This window comes from Armigeres subalbatus, chromosome 3 (genome assembly GCF_024139115.2).
Source record: "Armigeres subalbatus isolate Guangzhou_Male chromosome 3, GZ_Asu_2, whole genome shotgun sequence".
Classification (NCBI taxonomy): domain Eukaryota; kingdom Metazoa; phylum Arthropoda; class Insecta; order Diptera; family Culicidae; genus Armigeres; species Armigeres subalbatus.
In genome coordinates, this window is record NC_085141.1 from 351,060,546 (window position 1) to 351,085,816 (window position 25,271).

At 41.7% G+C, this 25,271-nt stretch overlaps 1 protein-coding gene across 1 annotated transcript in view; it reads right to left on the reverse strand.

The window, feature by feature from the left end:
• Positions 1-8,040: 8,040 nt before the first annotated feature.
• Positions 8,041-25,271, reverse strand: part of LOC134226061 (whirlin) — a 596,096-nt gene continuing 578,865 nt past the window's right edge. The window contains exons 16-18 of the mRNA XM_062706580.1: positions 11,738-11,929; positions 11,571-11,663; positions 8,041-11,508 (exon numbers count right to left, since the gene is read on the reverse strand). Of these exons, the coding sequence (XP_062562564.1) occupies positions 11,380-11,508; positions 11,571-11,663; positions 11,738-11,929 (414 nt within the window). The 3' untranslated portion in view covers positions 8,041-11,379. The remainder of the gene's footprint in view (positions 11,509-11,570; positions 11,664-11,737; positions 11,930-25,271) is intronic.

Genomic DNA, 25,271 nt, shown 5'->3' on the forward strand with positions numbered 1-25,271 from the left:
GCCGTTGAGTATCAATCATTGGCTGTGATATTTCACTGTTAATAAAACAATTGACTATTATCAATTTCTTGCTTTTGTATTTTTTCCGCCTCTTGGTAATACTTTGTCCTTCGCATTTCACGTTCAGCATGTTTGGTTGGGTTTTGTGTTGTTCTCTGTTTTACTCTGTTAACTGATAATAGTTTCAATGTCTTCATTTAATGTTCTTTTTTATCGCTTTTGTCACTTCAGACACTCTTTCCCTCACTTTCGGAGTAAAAACATAATCAGTGTGACGTAGAATGTTCAATCGTGTTCATTTCTATTTACTGTTCGCCATTTGCTCCTTATCATTCAATATATAATTACAATGATTCAATAATCGAAAAACTTAACGATTTCCTGCTTCCGCGCTTGCAGTTCAGGCTGTAGGTATAATGTTTAATAGATCGACACTTACATTTCACAAGGGCGTGACAAATTTCGCAAACAAAGGGTACTCCTGACTTAATATTCACAAAATCAGTTACGTCATTATGGAATATGACTGCCAATGTGTTCTCATATTTTGACTCTATATAATCACTCAAATTAGTTATAAAACAGCGTCTTTAATAATAGGTTTGGTTACATTTTCATGCCCGATTGGTTTGCTTCGCTCAGTTGCTTTTCTGTTCAGTTTATAGATTACCATCGCCTTGATTTAATTTGGATAGGAATTGTGTTTATATGAGTGATGATGTGAACTTTATACATAGCTTTTCTCGTTTCGGTTTGAAATCCAGGTAAATATATATGGGGTAGTGGGACCATGCTGTAGCTAAAGCAAAACTCTTTTCACCCTTCTTCTGCTTCTGAATTAGATTTCTACACAGAGATTGTATAACGAAACGATCACTTAAGTCTGATCTGATCACAACAATATCGATTTGGAGTATCCCGTGACTAATTGTTGTTACTGAATTCGATGCCGGTGCCGAACTGGAGTACGAGGGGGCTTTGTTTTGATTTTTGCACGCGGAGCAGATCCCTTTCATCACCGTACACAGTTATTGGTTGAGGTTATAAGATCATCGTTTACAGCCGATCAGACACGAATCAAAACAAAACAATCGCGCTTGTCGTTTTTTTTTTACTTGCTTCAATAGGTGGCAAAATGTTTTGGTTTATGGACTATTTACTGTGAGTTTGCGATTTATTTTGCTTTTGCTTTTTTTATTTCGTATAAAAAATCTAATCTTGCTTGTTCGGTATATAGACTACGTCGGTGATCATTCCTTCACTAATGCATATATTCATCAACATGAGTTATCAGCTTCCGATTAACAGGTAAATGCTAGTTGTAAACAATACGATTTGTTCGACTTCTTATTTCAATATTCTCGCTCTCGCATTCTCTCCTCTCGAGTTTTTTTTCCGTTTGCTTTAGTTTTCTATTGTTTGCTGAAAGAGTAGGTGGCAAGTTTGTTAGTTTGCAACGTTTGTTCTCCTTCACGAATGCTACAAATACATGTTAGTGGTTTCTGTTTGAGTATATGACTTGTTCGATTATTTTACACAATGACTCTGATTCGCGTTATGCTGCTGATTTGTTTCGTTTATTTATCTTTAACTAGTTTAGATTTTTACACCCTTGTTCAATTTCTTGCTTCTATGTATATAAATGCTGTATTTACATCGAGCGTTTGTGGTTTTTAGCATGATTCTTGACGTTGATTCGTTCACCACTGCCGTGGCTCTTTCTTTTTTTCGCTAAATCAGACTGTTTCAGTTGGTATATAGTTTTTGAAGCTTGTTGTTTGTAGTTGTCATAAGATTCCATTGCGATTTCATTTGCTTGTGTCATTTGCCTCGATAACGAAATATCATTCATAAAAATTGATTCATTCCTTCGAACCTCTATCTCTTTGAAGAAAGATCTATTCTGAATAGTTCTTTGCCATTTCCCTTCCAGTTTAGGTTCACACATTGTCCCCTTCTCCCAGAATGCGCTACATAGCCTTATAGAGATAATATCCACTGAACTTTGAAGCGAAGCTCTACAGTTGTTCACACTGGTTAGTATCCTTTGATTTACACTTTACGATTAAAAATGCAGTACAATATTCGTTTAGATCACACTTCAGTTTCTTCTATTTCATCAGCTTGATTAGTTAGCATATTTGTTAGTGTCTATTTTTTATCACGGTAAGCTGGTTCCATATTTCTGCATAATTCGAGTAAATTGAAAGATCTCGTGTTCAGGTGGGAGAAGTACTATGGTTCTCAGACAAGATTGATAAAAACGAGGCAAAGGTGAGAACATTTCTTTCGATTTTATTCATTGAACTTTGTTGACATACGATCTTACTTCTTACAGGTAAATCGGAATTCAGAAAGTATATTGTTTTCACCCAGACTCATTTTTATATATCTCGTGTGTAGTTGCCTGAAGGCAGCAGTTATTTTCAATGTTTATCAGGTGCTACTAGTTATTTTCGTAGTCTAGTTACTGTGCTTTCGGTTGGAGCTAAGATAGTCGACAAGGTTAATCAGAAGCTCAAAGCCTTCTTTTGCATGTTGAAGACTTGTCTATTCCAATTACAGGCCTTATGCATTTACGCTCTTCATCAATATACCATTTTCTATGTTATACAGACATACAAAGCAGAATCTCAGTTCGTCGGACAAAATCGTATGTATGATAATAAAAAGGAAGCGTGCTTTTCTGAGTTCTAAAATAAATAGCTTTATGGTCAGTTGAGTTTCTGTCTTATCGCTGAAATTGGTTTCACGTTCATCAAGAAAAGTAAAAAGATGTTATTCTTCCGAAAGAATAAAAATGACAAAATAAAAAAATAAAAAACCTGTAATCCATATCTTGAAAATCTATCAAACTATCGGCATATACCTAGGGTAAGACACCTATAAATCACCCTCACTATTTGGCTATTTGGCCGAACAAACCATTAGGCGAACAAACCATTAAACCCATCTGGCCGAAAGTCATTTGGCAGAATGGGTCATACGGCCGAACAGGACATTTGGCCGGATAGGTCATTTGAACGAACAAGTCATTCGGTCGAATAGGACGTTCGGACGATTATGTCATTTGGCCAAATAGGTCATTTGCCGTATCACTTCTCACTTCTCGATCATCATTTCTCACTTCTGACTGAGAAAAGAGAGAAATGAAAAGTAAGAAATGATGGGTGAGAAAATAGGCGACTCTTCCCACTTTTCACAGTGAGAAGTGATGAGTGAGAAATGAGGAGAGAAAAGTGAGAGGTGAGACGTCTAACTTCTCACTTCTCACTTCTCTTGTATCATTTATCACTCTCACTGTGAAAAGTGCAAAGTGAGTAGTGAGACGTCTCACTTCTCATTTCACACTACTCATTTTTAACAGTGACGAATGAGAAGTGAAACGTCTCACTTCTCACCTCTCACTAATTTCACACTATGAAAAGTGAGTAGTGCGAAATGACAAGTTAGACTCCTCTCTCACTCTCCATTCCATTCCCCAAGTGACGATTGAGAAGTGAGACGTCAAACGACATATTCCGCCAAACGACATATTCGGCCGAACAACCTGTTCGGCCGAATGACCCTTTCGGTCAAAGACTTCCAGCCTAGTGGCATTCGGCCGAATGGTTTTTGGCCAAACGGCCCTTCGCCGTTTTCATCATACAATCATTAAACAATTTTTAGTTTTCTACAGGCCGACACAAAATAAAGTACGTCAAAACTGCAAAAGCCTAACACCATGAAGCATCAAATGTAAGCTTTGACTATTATGCAACTTAAATCAAGGATATGCATGGGGTCAATGCGGTGGATGGGCGTCTTTCATATCGATCAGTAGTAGAATATGAAGATCCCATACTTTGCAACAATCAATACTTGGAACTCAAGTACGTTGATCTTCAACCAAAGTCTCGTGGGACTTTATCAAAAGTTTGGGATTAAGTCGTCGTCGAAAGTCGTTGCTATCCGATAGCCTGTCATAGATTTTACAAACTCTGACATGGCAACACGTTGCACACACACGAACCACAAACAACGTTGTATCTTGCTTTCATGTGTAGCCTGACATACGAACATCACTTGAAGTCGTCAAGATGATTCAATTGCGAGCTTACACGCAAAAAAGTTCTGTAGCCTTTCCATATACTTAGTATATGAGAAAGGCAAAAAGCGTTCACGAATCCGTATTCTGATTCACGGTTTCAGGGACAACAATGACGGTTTATGGAACGTTTGTTGGTTCACGAATTCAGGAATAATGTTTGCGTGAGCTCGAAAAGATGTTTCCAATAATAAATAAACAGATAGTTTTTGTGTGTATTCAGGAAATGTAAAGGATCAGAATGTAAAAGTTTCGGAAGACTTCTTTGAGGCCTCCTTTCAAGAGGCCCGGAAGCCTCCTTTCAAGAGGCCCGGAAGCCTCCTTTCAAGAGGCCCGGAAGCCTCCTTTCAGGAGGCCCGGAAGCCTCCTTTCAGGAGGCCCGGAAGCCTCCTTTCAAGAGGCCCGGAAGCCTCCTTTCAAGAGGCCCGGAAGCCTCCTTTCAAGAGGCCCGGAAGCCTCCTTTCAAGAGGCCCGGAAGCCTCTTTCAAAAGGCCCGGAAGGCGTCCTTCAAGAGGCCCGGAAGCTCTCTTTCAAGAGGCCCGGAAGCCTCCTTTCAAGAGGCTCGGAAGCCTCCTTTCAAGAGGCTCGGAAGCCTCCTTTCAAGAGGCTCAGGAAGCCTCCTTTCAAGAGGCCTCAGAGCCTCCTTTCAAGAGGCCTGGAAGCCTCCTTTCAAGAGGCCTCAGCCTCCTTTCAAGAGGCCTCAGAAGCCTCCTTTCAAGAGGCCTGGAAGCCTCCTTTCAAGAGGCCTCAAGCCTCCTTTCAAGAGGCTCAGAAGCCTCCTTTCAAGAGGCCTGGAAGCCTCCTTTCAAGAGGCCTCCAGCCTCCTTTCAAGAGGCTCAGAAGCCTCCTTTCAAGAGCCTCAGAAGCCTCCTTTCAAGAGGCTCAGGCCTCCTTTCAAGAGGCTCAGAAGCCTCCTTCAAGAGGCTCAGAGCCTCCTTTCAAGAGGCTCAGAAGCCTCCTTTCAAGAGGCTCAGAGCCTCCTTTCAAGAGGCTCAGGAAGCCTCCTTTCAAGAGGCTCAGAGCCTCCTTTCAAGAGGCTCGGAAGCCTCCTTTCAAGAGGCTCAGGCCTCCTTTCAAGAGGCTCAGGCCTCCTTTCAAGAGGCCTCAGAGCCTCCTTCAAGAGGCTCAGAGCCTCCTTTCAAGAGGCTCAGAGCCTCCTTTCAAGAGGGCTCAGAAGCCTCCTTTCAAGAGGCTCAGGCCTCCTTTCAAGAGGCCTCAGAAGCCTCCTTTCAAGAGGCCTGGAAGCCTCCTTTCAAGAGGCTCAGCCTCCTTTCAAGAGGCTCAGAGCCTCCTTTCAAGAGGCCTGGAAGCCTCCTTTCAAGAGGCTCAGAAGCCTCCTTTCAAGAGGCTCAGAGCCTCCTTTCAAGAGGCTCAGAAGCCTCCTTTCAAGAGGCTCAGGCCTCCTTTCAAGAGGCCTGGAAGCCTCCTTTCAAGAGGCTCAGAAGCCTCCTTTCAAGAGGCTCAGAAGCCTCCTTTCAAGAGGCTCAGCCTCCTTTCAAGAGGCTCAAGCCTCCTTTCAAGAGGCTCAGAAGCCTCCTTTCAAGAGGCCTGGAAGCCTCCTTTCAAGAGGCTCAAGCCTCCTTTCAAGAGGCTCAGAAGCCTCCTTCAAGAGGCTCAAGCCTCCTTTCAAGAGGCCTGGAAGCCTCCTTTCAAGAGGCTCAAGCCTCCTTTCAAGAGGCTCAAGCCTCCTTTCAAGAGGCTCAGAAGCCTCCTTTCAAGAGGCCTGGAAGCCTCCTTTCAAGAGGCTCAGAAGCCTCCTTTCAAGAGGCCTCAGAAGCCTCCTTTCAAGAGGCTCAGAAGCCTCCTTTCAAGAGGCCTCAGGCCTCCTTTCAAGAGGCCTGGAAGCCTCCTTTCAAGAGGCTCAGAGCCTCCTTTCAAGAGGCTCAGAGCCTCCTTTCAAGAGGCTCAAGCCTCCTTCAAGAGGCCTGGAAGCCTCCTTTCAAGAGGCCTGGAAGCCTCCTTTCAAGAGGCTCAGAAGCCTCCTTTCAAGAGGCTCAGGCCTCCTTTCAAGAGGCCTCAAGCCTCCTTTCAAGAGGCTCAGAAGCCTCCTTTCAAGAGGCTCAGGAAGCCTCCTTTCAAGAGGCTCCAGAAGCCTCCTTTCAAGAGGCTCAGAAGCCTCCTTTCAAGAGGCTCAGAAGCCTCCTTTCAAGAGGCTCAGAAGCCTCCTTTCAAGAGGCTCAGAAGCCTCCTTTCAAGAGGCTCAGAAGCCTCCTTTCAAGAGGCTCAGAGCCTCCTTTCAAGAGGCCTGGAAGCCTCCTTTCAAGAGGCTCCAGCCTCCTTTCAAGAGGCTCAGAGCCTCCTTTCAAGAGCTCAGAAGCCTCCTTTCAAGAGGCTCAGGCCTCCTTTCAAGAGGCTCAGGCCTCCTTTCAAGAGGCTCAGAGCCTCCTTTCAAGAGGCCTGGAAGCCTCCTTTCAAGAGGCTCAGGCCTCCTTTCAAGAGGCTCAGAAGCCTCCTTTCAAGAGGCCTCAAGGCCTCCTTTCAAGAGGCCTCAGGAAGCCTCCTTTCAAGAGGCCTCAGAGCCTCCTTTAAGAGGCTCAGAAGCCTCCTTTAAGAGGCTCAGAAGCCTCCTTTCAAGAGGCTCAGAAGCCTCCTTTCAAGAGGCTCAGAAGCCTCCTTTCAAGAGGCCTGGAAGCCTCCTTTCAAGAGGCCTCAGGCCTCCTTTCAAGAGGCCTGGAAGCCTCCTTTCAAGAGGCTCAGAAGCCTCCTTTCAAAGAGCTCAGAAGCCTCCTTTCAAGAGGCTCGGCCTCCTTTCAAGAGGCCTCAAGCCTCCTTCAAGAGGCTCAGAAGCCTCCTTTCAAGAGGCCTGGAAGCCTCCTTTCAAGAGGCCTCAGCCTCCTTTCAAGAGGCCTGAAGCCTCCTTTCAAGAGGCTCTCAAGCCTCCTTTCAAGAGGCCCGAAGCCTCCTTTCAAGAGGCCCAGGCCTCCTTTCAAGAGGCCCGGAAGCCTCCTTTCAAGAGGCCCAGAAGCCTCCTTTCAAGAGGCCAGAAGCCTCCTTTCAAGAGGCCAGGCCTCCTTTCAAGAGGCCCGGAAGCCTCATTTTAAGAGGCTCGGAAGCCTCCTTTCAAGAGGCCCGGAAGCCTTCTTTCAAGAGGCCCGGAAGCCTCCTTTCAAGAGGCCCGGAAGCCTCCTTTCAAGAGGCCCGGAAGCCTCCTTTCAAGAGGCCCGGAAGCCTCCTTTCAAGAGGCCCGGAAGCCTCCTTTCAAGAGGCCCGGAAGCCTCCTTTCAAGAGGCCCGGAAGCCTCCTTTCAAGAGGCCCGTAAGCCTCCTTTCAAGAGGCCCGTAAGCCTCCTTTCAAGAGGCCCGGAAGCCTCCTTTCAAGAGGCCCGGAAGCCTTCTTTCAAGAGGCCCGGAAGCCTCCTTTCAAGAGGCCCGAAAGCCTCCTTTCAAGAGGCCCGAAAGCCTCCTTTCAAGAGGCCCGGAAGCCTCCTTCCAAGAGGCCCGGAAGCTTTCTTTCAAGAGGCCCGGAAGCTTCCTTTCAAGAGGCCCGGAAGCCTTCTTTCAAGAGGCCCGGAAGCCTCCTTTCAAGAGGCCCGGAAGCCTCCATTCAAGCAACCCGGAAGTTTCTTTTGAGGACGCCCGGAAGCCTCCTTTCAAGAGCCCGGAAGCCTCCTTTCAATTTTTGAAAATTAAATTGTGGTAATTTCATCTACAGATCACAACACCTTGACAGTGTAGTGGTTTGCAATTTCGGCTCTAATGCAATGTCTGCGAGTTCGAATCCCGCTACATCCATATTTTTATGAATGCGTTACATGAATATAATATGAAGAATCAATTTTAGCTGCGCTCCATCGAACTCGACAGGTAAACAACACCCTAACCATCGATGCACAAGATGTGGACCTAAGAGATAATGATTTTTCCAATAAGATCCACACTCTCGCAGATTGTACTAAGTCGTTCCGGAAACTGATCAAAATTCAAAATAAAAGCCTCGGCCCATACCATATTTGATCCCATTAGACAACAAAGGCTCTAAAAATCGTTTGATATCTCTTGCAGAGAAGGTCACCAAAATAGGTAGTCACTTCGTTAGTCCACACAATCTCGAACAGAAGATAGTCAGTCCACACGAAGCAGCCGTCAACGAGCATGCTATCTAACTCCTAACGACTTCTAGGAGGAGTTGGAGATCTTAGCTGGCGAATTGGCGGACTATATCAAATCATCGAAAAGCATGAAGATCCTGGATGTCAGTCAAAGTAATCCCCATCCGGAAGCCTGGGAAGAATCTCTCTCCCAAAAGTTATTGCCCTATCAGCCTTCTCACAGGGCTATCCAAGCTGTTTGAAAAGGTGATTCATCGACATTTACTTGAGTCTGCCGAACACCACAATATCTTGCCCGAGGAACAGTTTAATTTCCGACGTGGTCGATTAACCACTGACCTGAGTTACCAACGTCCGTAACAAGTTTGTCTCTGTGTGGCCTGGTCGACAATGATGGCCTAGTGTACAAACTACAAACCTACAATCTTCCCAGCTACCTGGCCAACATATTCAACAACTATCTGTCGGGCCGGTTATTCCGGGTTTCAATCAGCGGAGCGAGTTCCGATGTCCCCTCGGGGCAGTATCTCTCGTACCCTATAGTTCAAACTGTTCTCCTCCGACATGCTAGATCTCCAGAAGGTGGCATTCTCTTTTCGCAGATGGCATCTCCATCGTCTATAAAGGTAGAGTGATCAGAGCGCTAGTGGCAAAACTCCAACGAGGGCTGTACGTGGCATTGGACAGGCTTAATATCACAGACGAAACTCTCAGTGGAAATTCAATTTTGCTTCACTTCTTTGAGAAAAAGATTGTTGAACGAGCAGAATAAAGAAGGTTTTGTTTAGAGACAATTTCATGACCTCCGCTTAACTCTTAAGCTGCGTTTTTTCATATGTTTAAACCTGGTTTCCTCTATGAAGTGAAGAATTCAACCCAAAGAAATTTGTGCATCAAAACAGATGCATAGATGTTGATATTCGATAGAGTTTTTGGCTAATCTCGATTCAAACATATCCAAAACCTTTTTTCGCAACGGTTAGATCTAATTGTTACGTTACATAAAATTTGATTATATCCCGAGCAGCACACTTGTCATATATAAGTTACTGTGACTTATATACGACCAAATGAAACTACACAACACATGCTAAAACCAAATCAGCCGGAACTGTGCTGATAGAGATCACTCCCCTTGAGTCTTCATTTTGAATTCCTTTTTCCTGAAATCGTGACATATTTTGTACGTTCCCAAGTATGGTATGAGTAATCGCATGTCAAAAGACGTTTTATGACAAGTGAAGATATTACACTAAAAGCACCGTATTGTTTTCTATTCATGCGTGATGATTATTTTTTTTATTTGCACAAATCCTTCTCGGCAATCTACGCTCCAGCCGCAAGCATTTAACCATTATGTATCTATTTTGTAAAAGCACCTCGTTTTCACATGAGCAAAATAACAAATACCAATAGCATCTAGCCGCTTAGCCATAACCATTAAAGCACACATATTTAGCTCGAGTTCCTCTGGCTCTTCAACTACTTCCGCTTACTTCTACTAGTTGTCTGCTGGGCCTTACAAAACCTCATTTACCCTAAACCTCAGTCAATCATATCCTAGACCGATCCACTCAACTTGATTCTAGTTTCATCACCATCATCGACTGCTTTCCCCAAAATAGCTGAAGAAAACAGCGCAGCATTAATGTATTTAGACTCATACCATTTGGAATTTGTTCTGGGATTGTTCGATACCGTGACTGTGTACGAATGTCCTGTTTGTGTACTGTATACTAAGCAGAAATGTCGCCGAAGCAAGTCTCATCATTGCACACTTCAACAAGCTCTCAGTTTCGCTAAGCAAAGTTTACTCAGCCCTGACGCAATCAGGGGTGGGAAAGCGCTCGTTCAAGCATAACCTGCGCCTTCTGTCTACGTTTAGCACAAAAATTAGCGGAAATATCGGAACAGAAAGTTGAATAATAACACACGAATAAGCCCTTAATCACGAGTCAACAAATATAGTAACGATTCTATCTTTTAAAGTTTTTCAAATGGTTTAATGAACGTTCAACTCGCTCAGCCATACACACTTCACATACACACACGCAATACAATCACAATTTATTGCAAAATGATTATTACTTTCTACCAGGGATTTAGCGAATTTGGCGCATCCCTACTATTTGGTGACGCTCGGTTCAACGCTTGCGCCGTGACGCGCATCCCTGAAGCGAACGCTTGGTTGCATACCGGTAGGCGGGTGCCATCCCAACAAGCGTTTGCTCGCGTGAAGCTTTTTCGTCAACCGCATTTCCGAACTTGTTCAGACATGAACATTTGGTGTGATTTTGCTTCTTCTCTCTGTTTGCTCTAGGTTAATATAAAGTTGTAATGAAAGTTTGACTGATGATTTGTTCAGGATTGTATCAGTTGGTTTGTCGTTTTGCTTTTGCTTAGTTTTTTTTTGTTTGTTTGGTAGTGTTTGGTTTTGAACCTGGTTTTTCATCCCTGACGGCTAGAATATCTCTGAATTACCGCGAATAAAGAATTCTTTCTTATCTTTTCTGCTGATTGTTTTCTTTTTTAAATGAAATCAAACTGTAGATAAACGAAAAGACGAACTTAGATAAATAACAGTGGGGATAAAATAGCACTTACTTTCAGTGAAACGCAAATATGATTGTAGATAGATAGATTTTAGACTAGGAATAGAACGAGGAACATGATACAAATTACACCTCTAGCAGTGTAAATAGTTTACTTTCTTCTAACAACAGCATAAACATTAGACTCGTTAACCATCATAATATAATAACCAGACAGTTAGGGAAGTGTTGATTTCCTCGTTTTCTTAATAAGTGTTTAAACATTTATAAGTACGGCAGTGTTTGCTTAGCTTTGTAACTGTAACATTTGGTTTGAGTAAATTTCACGAATATCACACTCTAAAATGTAACATTTTCTTCTGAAAATAGTCTTCCAGGGCTAAGTCTTCCGGAGCGCAGTTCGATCATGCTATTTTGGAGTTTGAAGAAAAACGAAAAACAGTGTTGACAATCCGAGAAAAGTTTGCGATACTCTTCACGGGTTGATGTCTGCATAGCTTTGAAGGTTCCGCAAACTTTTCCCATTTCTCGAAGAAACGAAGATACAGAAGACGAATACGGAAGAACTCAAAGTGGTAAACCCATAACTCGAACGAAAAGAAAACTCACTTCAATTTATCAGCGGTAAGGTCGATCCCTTTTTCTGGCACTTCAGAATTATCCGGATCGCTAGCCGGCAGGGATAGCAAATGCTATGCTTCTAAAAATATTAATGCTGTTGGTTTCGGTTCTAGGTTTGATTTTTTTGCTTCGACTACGAGAAAGGTGATATCGTTTTTGTCGCGTGCGGCGAAACACTCCGCTATCAGTCGGGCGACATCCTGAAAACAAAATATGATGTTAATTATGATCGGAGCATAACATTCAACGGGTCGATACGAACCTGATGGTGCATTCCGTCGACTTTGTTACCGTCGACCTCCAGTATCAGCTGGCCTACCTCCAGTCCACCGGCATCGTACGCTGCGCCGTGTTCCTGCGGAAAAAAGCAACGATGTTCAACCATCGAATTATCTCTGAGCGGATACGCCCAGGTCGGAACATTCTTACGTGGATGTTGATGATGCGCGGCAGTGGGTGCTTGGTGTTGGCCCCACCCTCGATCGCGATGCCGAGTATGGGCTTCGACTTTTTCACCGTGATGTGAAGGTTTCCTCGGTGGTCAGGTACAATATGTGGTGGCTGGTCTTGGCTCTGCTCCAGCGATGAGCCGTTCTGGTCCATCGGTAGGCGCTGCATCGACTGTGTGGGTGCGTCCGAAAAGCATAGAACGATATGAGGCGTTAGAAGAGGATCGAACTTACAAATCAAGCATGCAAAGATAGATTTGCTCGGAATCTGGAAACACCCTGTGAAGCTTTCGGAACTGCCGGTGAAGTGAATCTGTTTTGAATGCGGTATAAAATAAATAATTTCAGTTCAAACAGATAAAGGCATGAACTCGATTCGACGAACTGAGTTAAGTAATCTCAAGATCCATTTAACAAAAAAATCATTTCTGGAATGATCGTCAGAGCTTCTGAAAAGTAAAAAGGAGAAATGATAATCAAAAGATAGGGTAAAAAAGTTACCACTTAAGATATTGGGACGACAGTTTGCCCAAAGGCTCAACTCAATGGACACAGTGGCTCTAAATCACTACGTAGAATAGCTTTTCGGACAGCCTAAGCCTCCGAGATCTTGAAGATAGAGGACGTTGGCGCAAGGATTAAAATTAAGAAGACTCATTATTGGTAGACTCTAGAAACATTCAGCTGGTATTGCAATCCTTTATCCAGCTAAAACAATCATTGAATTGATGTTACACGCAATTGTGGCAAATTGGATCTTCCTGTATGATCGCTCTTTGACATGATCAAATGCGGCTGAACCGAAAATTAGAAAATCAGAAAAAGTACACTTGAAGATTACCGATTCAGGATTTGGATTTCGCTGAACCTCGTAGGAAGAAGCTCAACATAAACTGCATGATTGCTCTGAGTTTGTAACCAGCTACAATAGGAGTGATGTGGCGCTAATTGGCGAATTCTAAACAAATAATAAAGATTCCATTGCTGAAGACTCGCGCAGATTGCTTTCTGCAGTTGATACGATCAGTATTACCCTTCTCCCCTGAACGAAATTAGCAGAATTTCAAATCCTTTTTTTTCATTTTCAGTACTGATATAGTCCGTTTATTCTGATTCGAAGATCAGCAATTGCGAAGAGTTCTTACCTACTGGAGGAGAAGAACAATTTATAAATTTGATTAACATTCCGTAATCGAAAAAAAAACGAGCAGTGGGTAATGTCTGTGACATAACCGCTAAGTGGACGTAGGACTTGACTTGACCATGCCTTTAAGATACATAATATGTCCAAATTTCTCACATCAACTATTTTGGATAAATAATTGGCGTTGCATACCATTCCTTGGCAAAATCTTCTCATCAAACCGACACAGAAATCAAATCTAACTCGAACAAGAATCATCAAAAACAATTCAGGAAGTAGGGGAACGGTTCGCCACTTCATCTCATAGCTCCTATTTCCATCCCATCAAAAACAAAGCAATGGTAAGGAATTTGGTTTGTCTATTATTTTTGTGATTTTTTTCAGCAGTGAGCACGCATGCTGACAAAAAGAAGCGACGAATTTGGTGCCGTATTTCTTTGTTTAGCGATGAGATGGATATATGTACAGTGAGATGGAGATCGGAACATTTCCCTATCTGTCCGGTCACGGAATATTAGCCTCGACAGTGGCAACCTTCCCACTGAAGGACTGCCTGAAATAAGCCACAAGTTGGCCCAGCAGGAGATGTAGGGCCTCCTAATCCGTGCGATAGCGACTGAAGGAGAACATTATTTTTAACTCTTAGAGCCTTGAAAAAGGCTGTTTGCTTCGGCTAAGTCCTAGGCTAAGTAAGAAAACGATCTTTTCAAATAACCGCGAATTTCTAGTGGTGGTATAAAAAAGACTGAATGCTCTGCGAGCGAATGCACTTTTCTTTTATACCTTATTTTGAATCTTCTCTGCTTCCCAATTGGTGGGCCAATCAGCCAGTGTCTTGTATCCCGCTTCTTTGTCAGCCAAAGCGTCATCATCATCAACGCGTTCGAGAAGGGCTTCTTCTTTTTTACGCTTGTTGCTCGCTGCTGGCGTCTATTTCCTAACGGGACTTTTCGCTTGATACAGGCCAATAAGCCGGGCAAGCGAGCTTAGAATTGCAGTTCAGGTGAGAAGTACGTGTTCTTTTCTGAGAAAACATTGTTAGTAGTGGATGGAAGGAAACACCCGGACATGGGATTTCGGTGGTCGGTGCAGACTTCATTCCCTGCTAAAAGGTGTGAGTACTGTTCAATTGATGATGCAGTTGCTTCGCTTGTCCCGGTCAGAATGAAAGGAAAAAATTGCGTTGCGCTATTTTATGGCTTTTCGGCAGACCCAGCGGCTGCTCATTCACTGGTGTCTGCACCAATCAGAACGTGGTAATGGAATGATATGATGCAAGAGTTATGCGGTACCCATATTTATAGGTTCCCTTGATGTCAATGTTTTCCATTGAAAACAGTTTCATGCCTATTGAAACAAGTTTTTCGGGTCTTATCAAGCATGGACATGAAAGGCATACTTGAAATCTGTCGATTGAAGGGCTTACCGCAGAAATTCGTCCATTGAGACGAACGCTATTAACGTTTAAAATCTTTCAACACAGCGTAACGCGGTCGACTTGAATATTTTGGAATGACACCCGGTATAGTAAAGAGAGATGTAAGTCCTACGTCAAAACTAGCTCTGAACACATCGTTTATTCGCCCAGTACGGCCATGAAACATGAATGATAAAAGATACAAACTATCGAATTAACGGAGTGTTTGAGCGGAAAATAGTGCGCCCAATACTAGGCGGCGTGGTAAAAAATAATGAATAGCGTAATAGACGCATGAATCACGAGTTGTATTTACTAAGTGTACAAAAATGCAGGCATCGACAGACTGATAAACGGTAGATTACAGTGGGCTTGACATGTAGTGTATATGTCGGAAGAGAGACCACCAAAAATCATGTTTAGTAGAGAACCTGTAAGAGAACGTGGCTCCAGGGTAGACCCCACACTGCAATCGAGGAAAAAGCGCGTGCGGCCGGCCGAACGAGTAACCAGGAATTAGGCATTACATTCGAGTTTGTTCCGGACAGCACGGACACACCCTTTGTTGTTAGAGCGAAACATCTTAAAGAATTTCCACATACGTTTTGGCATTGGTCCTGTTTTTTATCGAGTGCAAATAAATGAAATAAATTAACCACATATTGAATTAAAACCACAAGGGATAGCTAGTCTATACCGCGTGCTGCCAATGCTGCGTATTGATTAAGTTCCTTTCAGCGTGTGTTTAAAGATTCACTCCTCAGCATGTCAATCGATGAGCAGTATAGTTTCACTAGAAATATAGTTGAGCGGAAATAATTTCTTTGTCGCCAGAAGAGCTGTCGAAAGTGTCTCTGAACGATTTCAATGAAAATATTAAAGGGGTATGATGTCATATACACCTACACGGTACACGTTGAAAAAACGAACCCAACCATGCTCATCTATAGATTCCACTATTAAAGCATTTGCCCAAAAGTACACGCGGCGCTTCGTATACTCAATTTTTATGGGGAGATAACATTGCGGCGTTTCCTAGGGTGCGGTTGTTCCTTTCGAATGTGAAACGCTGCGTGGAATCTTGTGCAAATGCGCTTTTTGAAACATTACAACAGCCGCGCGGTGTATCGTCTTGACAACACCCTGCAATATCTACAGTGAGCAGCAAGCCTTGACTCGCCTGTCTCACTACTCACTTCGCGCCCCTCATTTTTTTACAGTGAGAAGTGAGAAATGAGGAATAAGAATAAAGACGTCTCTCTTCTTACTCCCAATTTCTCGCTTTTCAAATGACCTATTCGGCCAAATGTCTTATTCGGACAAATGTCCCTTTTGGCTAAATGACCCTTTCGGCCAAATGACCCTTTCGGTATAATGACATATCCGGCCAAATGACCCTTTTAGCCAAATGATGCTTTCGGGCAAATGACCCTTTCGGCCTAATGACTCTTTCGGCCAAACGCCCCTTTCGGCCAAATGACCCTTTGGGACAAATTACCCTTTCGGTATAATGACCCTTCCGGCCAAATGACCCTTTCGGCCCAATGACCCTTTCGGTTTAATGGCCCTTTCGGCCAAATGACCCTTTCAGCCGAATGACCTTTTCAGCCGAATGGGGTTCAGCCAAACGACCCTTCCCCATATATATCACAGTCAACACAAAGGAAAAAAAGCAAGCGGCTCTCAAGGAGCTCAAGGCCTATACTTCAGGCAGTTCTTGTATGGACAGGGATGCATATTTTTATATAGGTAGAGATGAGTTTTTTTTTCTAATTATCATATAATTTTTAAAATTTTATTCATTTCTGGGATTCTGAAAATCTGGGAACTCTGCTACCAGCGATTCTTTCTGGAGAAGTTCTAGGGATTTAAGACTCATCCAAGAGTTTGAGAGAATTCCTACACTAAGAATTTTGAGAAACTGCTCTGTACGCGATGAACGCTTTTTTGCACACCAACATCCAGTAGCAAAACCTGAAGGGGCGTGGTCTAGGCACGCATATGTCGGTAGCCTTTGCAAACAAATCTATTATAAAATAAATGTCCCATTCAGTTTCTGTTCATTCTGTATTCAACCATTGTAATGTTAACACTAATAAAGTGAGTGAAAAGGAAGCAGTGTTTTTTCTTCAAGAAGAAGAAGATTCCCGAGAGGCAGTGTAGCGGAAACAAATCTGGTCAACAAGGCGACCAACGTCTTGATGCGAGCTTCGCCCCGACCCGGTGAACGCGCATCTTGCCGCTTGCCGAGAATCACCTCGAACATCGCGTAGCGATGACGGAGCGGAGCAAGTCATGACGTGTGCTGTCGGTACCAGCATTGTGTATGGTGCTGTCGGTGGATCGCTGGGGGCGGATGCCAAAAAAGAGTTAAAATAGTTTTCTGAAGCCATTTTGGCTTTCGGCATTGCTCCTGGCGCATTCATTGCACAAATCGTCTTGTGTGGCGTTTGCAGCAGTGGTGTGTGTCGGCATAGGAAGTGCCGTGGTCCTTCGTGAGAGCCGATTGATGGTGGTGGTTGTGTGGAGCACGACTGTCAGTGAGTGGTGGCTGGTGGTCGTGTCAGTGGTGGATACGACCGTCGGTCCGGATTAGGGATCATACTTTCAGAGATATGCGAAAGCGGCCATCTTGAGCCAATCGAACATTGAGAGCTATCAGAATCTGAGCCAAATGAACATTGTTATTTTTATTGAAAGGTATTGCGATTATAATTAAAAATATTTTACGAAAAGTTTTGTCGAATAAACAATTTGTTTTACATTGGCAAGTTGAAGTAGTCTAGTTTATGCATGGTACTTCGTTCATTTGTATTGCACTTTTATTTTAGTGATAATGCACGGTTGGTCGTTAGATAACGAAATCTGAAAATGCCATTACATCCAAAGTCATATTCGAGCTCCAACATTTTGCGCCACGGCAAGTGCTGGCTGCGTTTGTTTACAAAAGTAACAGCTTTGCTAAATCGTCTGGAAAAGTATTCACACATCTTTTAATATAGGATCTCTAGTCCGGATCATCGTTATCGGTGGCTGGGTTAGAGGAGAACATAGCTGTCGGTTAGAATTTCTGATAGCTGTGGTGTGTGCGTGTACAGCTACCGGTAATACGTCGTCCTAACGCTGGCGGCTTCGATGTGGATTGCAGCTGGTGGTACTTCCCGTCGCAGTCGGTGGCTCATCACAAGGTAAGCGTTCCCTCCTAATCAATATTGGGTGAATATGCAACGATAGGTGGTACTTAAGGTACGAGTTTGAGAGACTTGTGTACCCAACATGCTCCTTTAAGAATTTTGGATTCTTTAATTCTGAGAAAATCTTCCCACAGAAGTTCTGCGAAATTCCTTCTTTAGGAGTTCTGGGAAACTCATATTTCAAGAATACAGGGTTATACCTTCTCAAGGAGTTCTTGAGAATTCCTACCCAGGAATTCTTCTTTCAAGGATTTTAGGAAACTTTTGCCTCTTGCAGATTGTCATTTTTCTTCAATTCTGTACAATTTCTCTAAGACTCTAGGAAATTCTTGCTCCATCAATTCTGGAAAACTGATTTACTAATCTTTCTGGGTTCTTCTATCCTTTTTTAATATTAATTAAAAAATCACTCCAATAAAGATTAAAAAAATCTCGTGGAATTATGGAGATTTCCTCCCTCGGGAGTTCTGAGAACCTTCCCATTCATGACTTATGCGGAATCATTCCACCAAAAAAATTGAAGAATTGCAACAAACCCCCTCCCCCTCAACTCAGTATTCCTTGTTGTAAAACTTTCTGGAAATTTCCCCCAGATATTTTGGAGAGATTCTTCTTCAGGAATTCTAGAAACTCATTCGTTCTCTTTCAGAAGCCCTGGGATATTTCAATTTCAACCCAGTGTTCCGTCTCTTTGATTTTAATTCATCGCCAGCAGCTCTACAACGAATTTTTGCTACCTACTCTCGAGGCACAAATGACAAAAGCTGAAGATTTCCTGTTTTACTGTATTGATGTGTCTCTTATGCATTCTGATTTCTGTATTTTGAGCATATTGTATTCATGTTTGTCTAATAATTTGATTTAGAGGACATTTTTGTCTTTATGGTCATTGAGACATCAGAAATAAATACAAATAAAAAAATATTTCTCCTACAAGAATTCCTTCTACAGAAATTCTCCTGAATACTCATTCAGGAATTTTGCCCCTCCAAAGGTCAGGGCATTTTCTCTCGTACTAATTTTGTGGAATTCCTACCCTAGAAATTAAGATAAATTAAGTAAGGAATTTAGGAATTAAGGAATTTGGAGAAATTCGGAGGAGTTTATCCTCCGAGGATTCCGGCGAATTATTCACCTCATCCTAAAAATTCTAGATCATTTTCTCTCTAATAACTCTGGGGAATTATGAGGAAATCTTTCCTTTGAATTATAGAAAATTTCTTCTTCTTGTATTCAGGGGAATTCCTTCGATAGGACGTCAAAAAATACCTTCCACAATATTTACTGTAGAATTGTAATGGGTGGCCACTAAAAACGGGAATTTCAATACGTCAATACTTTTCTATAAGGACATTAATCCTTTCAGAGAAATAGTTTCTTATGTAAATGAATTCTTAAAATATTCAGAAAATATTCACACATTTACTCTAACATGTTTAGTTGTTTAAAACATGCCGTCGAACAGGAAGCACTGTGACGCGCATCTTACAATTCTTTCAATAAACAAAGATCGTGGGAAAGATACACGGTAGACAATTTAAAAAAATGTTTTGTTAACTTTCTAAGCAGTTTTGGTCTACTGAGCTTCATTGTATACTAAGGTGATTGGAAGGCCAAAGACACAAATCAACACACCGACAGGATCAGAAGCATCATCAATTGCAGCCGTCCAGCGGTCATGTGATACCTGCAAGAATAAGCTACGCCGCACGGCGGACCATGGACCATATGCTAGTAATCAAGCTTCGATTACTTAACACTCAAAATAATTTTCACTTAGAAGCTACTTGAAATCATATGCCGATATTTTCCATGTAGATTCGGATGTAAAAGTTAAATGATTCATTAGTGATGGCACTCATTATTTTTAATTCACTAGAAAATAAAATCAAATTTAAGTGAATTTTTGTTTGGCCAAGTACTTAAATTTTAAGTGAAACTTCGATAATGTTTATCTATAGTATCCCTGTAATTGATATCCCGTCCACTAGAAGCGGACGAGGACAAAAATATGAGTAGAAAGTTAATTCACACTCAAACACTTCTTTTGCAAATCGTTCTCATAATGCTTTTGCTAAATGTTTCATTAGCGATTGTTAATAAACATACATTTCGCTCTGAGAACCCCACTCATATATTTTTCATACATTCGTTTTGAGTAGAATTCACTTGAAGAGTATATAGATATTATTTTCTATGTTTTCTAATTAATTCCACTACATTTCTTATTAAGATGCACTTGTGATTTGAGTAAGTTTTATTTGATTCCAGTAAGGCCGATGAAATTTTCGATTTTTAAAGTCTACATGACTTTTTATAGTGGAATTGAAGTGACAATTATTTTGAGTGAAAGTTTAAGGCCAACTCTTATAACGTAGTGGCTGCTAGTGGATAGTGGCTGGTGTGAGGCAAGAATGTATTTCGACACACTTTGATCAAACGTTTGAATTCTTGGATTTCTAGTCATTTTGTAACTGGCGGAGGCAATGATTTGTTGATTTGTTGATTTGATTTGTTGATTTTTAGTATTTAATCCATCTCTGATCCTTAATTGAACATCATTTTGTGTATGTTGTGGAAATATAGTTCACTTTTCTAATTATAAACATCCACATGTATCTCACCATTATTATGTTATCAGTTGGGGTAAATGCGACACCTGCCATCGAATCACGAAATACCTCTGTTTTATTAGACTCATCATTCGCATAATATAATTCAAGTATTGGAAAACGAGGCGCCGGGGAATATAACTTAATCATAGACTGATTACATACCATATCATCATTGGACGTGACAATAGGTCTAGGGGTTAATATTGAGTCATCAAGGAAAACCTGCAGGTCGGAAGACAGTAGCGCTGAAAGAAGAGCCGTATTTTTAGGCTTACTTGCTCTTAGATATATTCAATCCGTTCTCTAGTGTTGTTTTTTCGTGATCCATTTTCACCCCTGTAAACATGTAGCTTGTCACCTACGGAACTAGTCATTTTCATTTCTTGCCATAACTGCACCATTTGTATCCATGCACCATGCATATATTTTAAATCGCCGTTATAAACAACTTTTTAAAATAAGTGAAATGTAGGTCAATATTTACAGTAGTTAGTAAATTTGTTACTAACATTCTTATACTCTATATATTTTTCACCAACCCGCTAAAGAAACTAAATAAAATATGATGTATGGTGATGATTTTAAACATATAAAATTTTATTCAACCATCGTTTATGAGTGACCTCTAAACATGAATTGCATACACAAATATCAGAATGAATGTTGTTAAACATTTTCAATAATGTTGTAAAATCATTTTGAATTGTTCTGATGTTCGATTCCATAACGACTTTATGTGTCGGTTTTACCCTCATGTGGTGTCGATCTTACCCGCACCCCAGCTGGTTGGGCTGGAAGAGGGACTGTTCGCGTTTTTATCATAAATCAAATTCTATCAAGAAATATTGTCTTGAGACCTCATGGACTGATGCATGAAGAGCCAAAGTATGCTTGTATGAAATTTCAAGACCGGAAAATTGCTTCATAGATTGGGGAACTGTAAAGTTGCTTAAGGTGTCGGTTTTACCCACAATTCCCCTAGTCCAGCGGTTCTCATCCTGGGGTACATGTACCCCTGGGGGTACCTTCGCCGAACCCAGGGGGTACCTCGAACGAAATGCTCAATGGCGGATGAATTACAACTTATTGATAAAGTTTTGACAATTTTGTATTTTTTTATTTCTAAACTTTGTCTTGTACATAATATGCATGGTGATCAGTAAGTCATGGCCTATTGAATCCTGACCTCCACAACCAGTACAATGGATGAAGGGCTGTGAGACAAAACATCAAAAGGGCAAAACCTCGAATGAACAAATTTTGAAAAGTTTCTATGCAATCTACCAGGCCAAAACAGAATGAAATCTAGAGTCTACAGATTTGAAAGCCTCCATTTGACAGACATGAAGACTTTTTCCCGAAAAGCTCAGTTGCTTCGTTGCAAGAGAATTGGAAGCATCCTTCTACGCTTCTCGGAAGCCTCCTTTCAAGTGTCCCGGAAGCCTCATTTTAAGAGGTTCGAAAACTTTCTTTTAAGAGGCCCGGAAGCCAAGGCCCGAAAGTCTCCTTTCAAGAGGCTTAAAAGCCTCCTTTCAACAGGCTTGAAAGCCTTCATTTTAAAAAGCTCGGACGACTCTTTCGAAAAGGCTCGGAAGGCTCCTTTCAAAAGGCTCAGAAGCTTCCTTTTGAGTGGTTCTCAAGCCTCCATCAAGGAGGCTCGGATTTTTTCCTTCAAGAAGCTTGGAAGCGTCCACTCAAGATACTCCAATGCCTCATTGTGGCTAAAAATCACCATTCAAGAGGCTCGAAAGGCTCAAAAGTGTTTATTAAAAACAAGGATGTTAACGATCATTCAGTAATTTGCGTTCGATCATTTAGTAGTTTGTCAATAACACATTCCAGAAGCTGAATTTCAAAATATGTTGTATGGTGGACTTCTAGCGCGAAGGTTTTTCTACAACTCTATTTAATAGTTCGTTGTTTGAATACCACTAGTAACGGAGTTATAGCTATAGTTTCAGTAACTTAGACTAAATGACAACAAAATTCCAATCATTTAGTTTAAGTTACTGCAACTAGCGCTCTAACTCCGTTATTAGTTGAATTCTAATAACGAACCATTAGGCAAAGTTGGAAAAACCTTCGCACTAGGAGTCCACCATACAACATATTTTGAAATTCAGCTTCTGGAATGTGTTATTGACAAACTACTAAATGATCGAACGCAAATTACTGAATGATCGTTAACATCCTTGATTAAAATACTGAAGCCTCCTTTCAGGGGCTCAAAAGCCACCATTCAATAGGCTCGGAAGACTCTTTCCAAGAACTCGAAAACGTCCCATCAAGATGCTCGGAATTATTTTTTTAAGAAGCTTGGATGCATATTTATGCATATAGGCTTAGATGCGTCCTTTCAAGATACTCAGAACCCTCCTTTCGAGTGACTCGGAAGCCTTCCATAAAATGGCTCGTAAGGTCTTTCAAGAAGCTCGGAAGCCTCCTCTCAAGAGGCTCGGAAGCCTTCTTTCAAGAGGCTCGGAAGCCTTTTTCAAGAGGCTCGGAAGCCTCCTGTCAAGAGGTGCGGAAGCTACCTTTCAAGAGGCTCGGAAGCCTTTTTTCAAAAGGCTCGGAAGCCTCCTTTCAAGAGGCTCTGAAGCCTTCTTTCAAGAGGCGTGGGAGCCTCCTTTTAAAAGGCGCGGAAGCCACCTTTCAAGAGGCTCGGAAACCTTTTCTCAAGAGGCTCGGAAGCCTCCTTTCAAGAGGCTCGAAAGCCTCCTTTCAAGAGGTTCGGAAGCCTCTTTTCAAAAGGCTCGAAAGCCTCCTTTCAAGAGGCTCGAAAGCCTCCTTTCAAGACGCTCGAAAGCCTCCTTTCAAGAGGCTCAAAAGCCTCCTTTCAAGAAGCTCGAAAGCCTCCTTTCAAGAGGCTCGAAAGCCTCCTTTCAAGAGGCTCGAAAGCCTCCTTTCAAGAGGCTCGAAAGCCTCCTTTCAAGAGGCTCGGAAGCCTCCTTTCAAGAGGGTCAAAAGCCTCATTTCAAGAGGATCGGAAGCCTACTTTCAAGAGGCTCGGAAGTCTCCCTTAATGGGGTTTAGAATCCTTTTTCGAGAGGCTCGGAACCCTCTCTTCAAGGGGCTCGTAATTCTTTTTTCAAGCAGCTCAAACGTTTTATTTCAAGATGCTCGGACGCCTCCTCTTAAGTGGCTCGAAAGCCGCCTTTCAAGAGGCTCGGAAGCCTATCTTCAAGAGGCTTGGAAGGTTCTCTCGGAAGAGGCGCGGAATCCTACTTCCAAAAGGCTCGGAAGCCTCCTTTCAACATGCTTGGAAGCCTTCAATAGTCAAAACAGTCCCTACAGTCAGTCCCTCGATGTAAGAACTAAATTTTAATTGGGAAGTTTAAAAAAATGAAAATTTCAGAAAAGTTTATGGAGAGCCATATATTCCGTTAGTTTTCAGATCCATTTTTCATATACTTGAAAAATTACGATTATTTTCATTTACAGCAAATGAATCATAGGGGTTCCTCAATTAATGCAAAAGTTTGAAGGGATTGAGAAGGTTGAGAACCGCTGCCCTAGTCGTACTCCAGTCAACATTTTTATGCGTATATCTTTTGATAAAAGTCATCATGTACAAACAAGATAATTCGTATATAATGCACTAAAGCGCTTTATACCTACCTAAGTGGAGTCCATATACGTACTGAGTAACGACTAAGTTTTTGTTAGCATTATTACGATCCCTCCTTAGCCGTGAGGTAAGACGAGCGGCTACAAAGCAAGACCATGCTGAGGGTGGCTGGGTTCGATTCCCTTGTATTGACAAGAGCTACAATATTACAGTATACGATCCTTGCTACATTTATATATAAACACAGATAGAAAAATCCACTGAAATTTACGGAGAATATCATGCACATAAATGGAACGCTATTATTAGCGTAATTCCACACAGGATAAAGCCTAAATGTATACAATGTTCTACGTAAATTGACCATATTGCATACAAGTTGTATGCAATCTTGTTAGGAAGAGTACCATTTCTGCGAAGAATAGCGTAAACTTCCGTATGTCAAATTTTACGCGCTGTTTATCTTTCATTATTTTTTTCTGTGAACGTATACGATTTAAGTACCATTATGTAGTACGTATGTTGCGTACGTAATGTGGCAAACTGTTTATAATATTCCGATAATGTTTATGCATAACATCGATCACGCTGCATTCCAACATAAAAACGACATCAGTATAGTTTAATTTCACCGTGCGGAGACGAGCCAGCCTAGGGCTAAATGTCTCCTTGATAAAGATTTAAAAAAAATCGCCGTGCTTACACAGTAAAATATTATGAAAATTTGCCACGACGGAATTAATTATTGAATGTCAAATTCAGAAAAAATGTGTATCAGATCAGATGATAAAACTATTGATATTTCAATTCAATATATCTCAATTTTAAATATTTTTTTACATTGGTTCCAGCATTTCATCGCTATAACTCAATGATGTTCGGACATTTTAGCGAGAAATCTGTTATGCCTTCAGTATACTTAGTCTCAAATGATTCCGTTTCGATGGAGTTTCCGTGTCATATGAATTTAAGCTATCGTTTAGCCTGATGAAGAATTATCGAATCACACAAATCATGAAACGGAAATATTCGAGAGGCTAACAAGGACGGCTCTCACTCTGCGGACCATAGTTCGATTCCCATGCATTGCTCCCATTTTTTGTTTGTTTTTCAATAAAAATAAGAACTGTAAAATTCAAGCACGCATAAATTTAAAGCAATCTATAACGTTACGTGGTTTAACAAGAAGCAGATTAGTTACATCTACTTAAACGGAAATTCACATCAAATTTATTTCGATTTGAAAAAGCAGTAATATCTATTGAATTCTGCGTTTGGCCTTGAATTCGGCATCGATATTGCAGTAGAGGATGAAACCTGGAACCACCGGAGGCAGAAATTCTACTAGATTTCTGAATATTTCATCGGTCCACACTACAGTCACCGCACAGAAAAAAATAATGAATTAATAATAGGATTAGGCTGTATCCTATGTGGAATTACGCTAATAATGGCGTTCCATTTATGTGCATGATTTTTAACGTAAATTTCAGTGGATTTTTCTATCTGTGCGGAGATGTTTTGGGGTTGGACGTTAAAAATTTTTGCTACTCAAATTTTAGTGTTATTACCCGTC